At 50.2% G+C, this 3,219-nt stretch overlaps 1 protein-coding gene across 3 annotated transcripts in view; it reads left to right on the forward strand.

Moving 5' to 3' along the window:
- Positions 1 to 3,189, forward strand: part of LOC127750485 (neuropeptide CCHamide-1 receptor-like) — a 41,944-nt gene extending 38,755 nt beyond the window's left edge. The window contains exons 2-4 of one of the 3 annotated variants that reach the window (XR_008011709.1): positions 239 to 353; positions 1,238 to 1,298; positions 2,305 to 3,189. Coding sequence is in view for 1 of the 3 variants with exons in the window: in XM_052272267.1 (XP_052128227.1) it covers positions 1,238 to 1,298; positions 2,305 to 2,506 (263 nt within the window). In the remaining 2 variants the exon portion in view is untranslated. The remainder of the gene's footprint in view (positions 1 to 238; positions 354 to 1,237; positions 1,299 to 2,304) is intronic. The other 2 variants (XR_008011708.1, XM_052272267.1) reach the window with 2 other exon arrangements.
- Positions 3,190 to 3,219: the final 30 nt, after the last annotated feature.

Consider the following 3,219-nt stretch of genomic DNA (forward strand, 5'->3'; position numbering starts at 1 on the left):
GTGGAGAAGGATTGCGACGCCAACGCTCCGCTCAGAGTGCGTGTGTCATCGCATGACCCTGACTCCCTGACTTCACTCCCGCCACGCCTCTTGTACCCGTTAGCGTGCGCTCGACGTACGAGAGATTACACATTTATTTGTCTTAATCTGAAATTTCATTTAAACTTTTTCGAAACAAATTGTTTCGGAGGTTTGCAAAAACCACGAATGTGCAGTTGTGTTCTCTGTTGTCGTCCAGTGGGCAGACCTGGTCGTCTGAAAGGGAGGGGGGGGGCAAGGCAACCTCCCCCTCCGTCCCCCCTCCTCCTCCCCTACCGGAGCGGTCAGGATCAGGACTGGCGGAAGCGGAAAGTGTAAGTTATACATGTGGGAAATGGGGGTCAGTAGGGGGGCCGGCTGGCCTGACAAATTGACGCGAAAGGGCTTGGCGGGGCGGGGCGGGGGCGCGGTGGACTGACGATATGGCCGCATGCCAGGACACGGCGCGAGCGTGTTCCTGCTCTACTTGTGCTTGCAGCCACGAGCCCCGCGACCAGGGGGGCAGACCTAGCTCACGTCGAACGGGGGACCGGGGGGACGGGGGGTGTTGTCTACTGACAGGGAGGCTTTGTTTTCTTTTTTCTGTACTGAAATATAATTTCCTGAATTTTCGTGATTCGATTAAGTGGTTTAGCGTATTAGCTATACATTTTAAGGTGCGTTGAAAATAAACAAGACTTTGACTTTTGTTTCACAGTGGTTTCGAGAAACGGAGGTTTCTCTCAATTGATGATTTTTAACCAGGAGACCGTGCTTTGTCCACAGTGTAGTAGTCCACTTTGCTTTTAACTTAATACATGCCAATGCTGCTCTCGTTTAAACCAGTTTTGCGATGAACGGCGAAGTTGAGCCAACGGATTGGGAATGCATCATGTGTCAGAGAGGCTGACAAGTCCAATGACAGCTTCCCACTTTTACCATTTATATATTTCGTTTCTCTCATCGTTTGTGCATGCACGTGTGTGAAACGTAAAGCCTGCTGATTGGTACAATGGACGCCCCCTTTCCCGTCAACACACACAAACGCGACCCGATTCGAGTCAGGATGCTTTTGTCGTATCCGGGCGATTCTTTCTCTGCCGGCTAAAGCTTGGCGTGCCCCATTCGACGGACGCAGGCCATCTGGACTGAATCGAGGACGGCGTAATACCTCTAGAGGTACAATCGGTCTCACTTTGTTGTATTTCTCTCCCTCCAGGTTTCTTGGCGAATGGAACGCTGTGGAAGAACGTCTCCGATGCGCTGGAGGGCGACGAGAGGTGAGCTGAATGCTAACTAAGCTGAAGCATGCTGACTGAAAAAAAGAAAATAATAACTTACATTACTTCAAATCAAAAGGAAGAAAGCGAGCTCAAACAACATGTCTGGTCTTTTTAAAATTATGATAATTTCAACAATTCCAATATTAATATTATGATCTCTATTGTTTAAAAAAACTGCATAAAGGCCTAATCATCAATACGTAAATTCACTGACACGTTAAAGTCTTTGTTTGGGTGCTGCAGAGCAATGAATAAATCGCCGAGCTGTTTGGTTGAGGGTGGAGTGTGGGGTGGGGCGGATGGATAATTGTGCCAAGCGTAAGTGTCGGAAGCGCTTTTCTCTTGGCACTGCAGTGCTTCCGCCCCCCCCCCCCCCCCCCCCCGACTCGCCCTTGAGCACGGCGACTCCCCTCTTCCTCTTCAATTTCTTCTCAATACCTCTCTCCGCCACGCCAGGCCACGCCCCGCCCCGCCGCGCCCCGTCTCGCAGAGGGTACGAATACCATTGTGAGCTCTGCTAGGCCGCTGCTCTTCCCCTTCGGAGACGCGGCGAGGCGTTCCCGCGCTCGCGCGGGGTGGGCGTTCGCAGGCGCAGCAAGGGCGTTCCCAGCCGCCACCGCGCCCGACGCGGCCTACCGCGCGATCTGCTCTGTTCCGCGATGCCTCTGCCGATGGCTCTGCAAATTGATTTGCCTCATGCATAATGCGGCATATGCTTCGCGGCCGACGGGGCGGGGCGGGGCGGGGCGAGGTGGGCGTGCGTGGCGGCAGTATTGATGGGTAGGCTGTTTGTGCGTCGCCAGAACACACATGATGTTTGTAAATCCAAGCATCGCGCTTTCAATGTCAACCTTCACCTAGATAATAAATTCTTGTTATGCAGTCACTTTAGGGGTGCCTTCTCCCCCCCCCCCTATCTTTCTCACTCTATTTTTTTTTTCTGCCAATTTAATATTTTTAAAAAAAGAGAAAGGGAGAGACGAGAATGGTGTTGTGCACACAGATCGTACGTGCCCTACGAGCAGCGCGTGGAGACGTACCTCGTGCCCGTCATCTTCCTCTTCATCTTCGTGCTGGGCGCCGTGGGCAACGGCACCCTCGTGTTCGTCTTCATCCGACACCGCGGCATCCGCACCGTGCCCAACATCTACATATTCAGGTGCGGATCGTGTGTGTACTCTTGTGTGTGTGTAAATACACCGTGAGAAATGGTTATAGGTTTTACAGGAAAATTTTCCTTGATGGTGTATTGTAAAATTACAATTCAAAATTGTAAAATTACAATTCAAAATTGTAAAATTACAATTCAAAATTGTAAAATTACAATTCAAAATTGTAAAATTAAAAAGCCCTTCCTATCGACTTGGAATTTTATCAACAAACAAAGAATGGATTCTCGTGAGTTCACAAAATATTTTGTCAATCGAAATAAAAAGATGGGGGCTAGATTTTTATATTTTCTCCTTCTGGTAGAGACACTCCTGGGGACTGTCTAAAAATGTTGTAAATTTACGATGGGGAGGGAATAGTACTCACACATGCAGGCACACCCACACAGCACTGTGTGTGGGCGTGAGCGGCAGCGGCACAAAGTTACGGCGCGCAATGTCGAGCAGAACCGTATGAAAGATTCAAGTTTTAACTCAAGCGAGCCGTGACCCCCGGTTGTATCAGAGAGAACGCCGCCGCCGTGTTGCTGGTTTGCCTGTTCCTCCTCCTCCTCTGCTCGCGCGCAAGATGCCATGCGGTGCGGTGCGTCTGCGGTCCGACAAAGTATGCAATCCCGCAACACTGTAGTAGCGCCTATTGTCCGCTCTGAAAGGCCCGGTACCGAGGGGGTGCTGTCTTCGAAAATCATTGTACAAGGCCGAAAAAATCACAAAAAAAATCAAACGCAATCAAAAAAAAATCCAAAAAT

Source organism: Frankliniella occidentalis, unplaced genomic scaffold, assembly GCF_000697945.3.
Source record: "Frankliniella occidentalis isolate FOCC.00 unplaced genomic scaffold, Focc_3.1 Scaffold196, whole genome shotgun sequence".
NCBI lineage: Eukaryota > Metazoa > Arthropoda > Insecta > Thysanoptera > Thripidae > Frankliniella > Frankliniella occidentalis.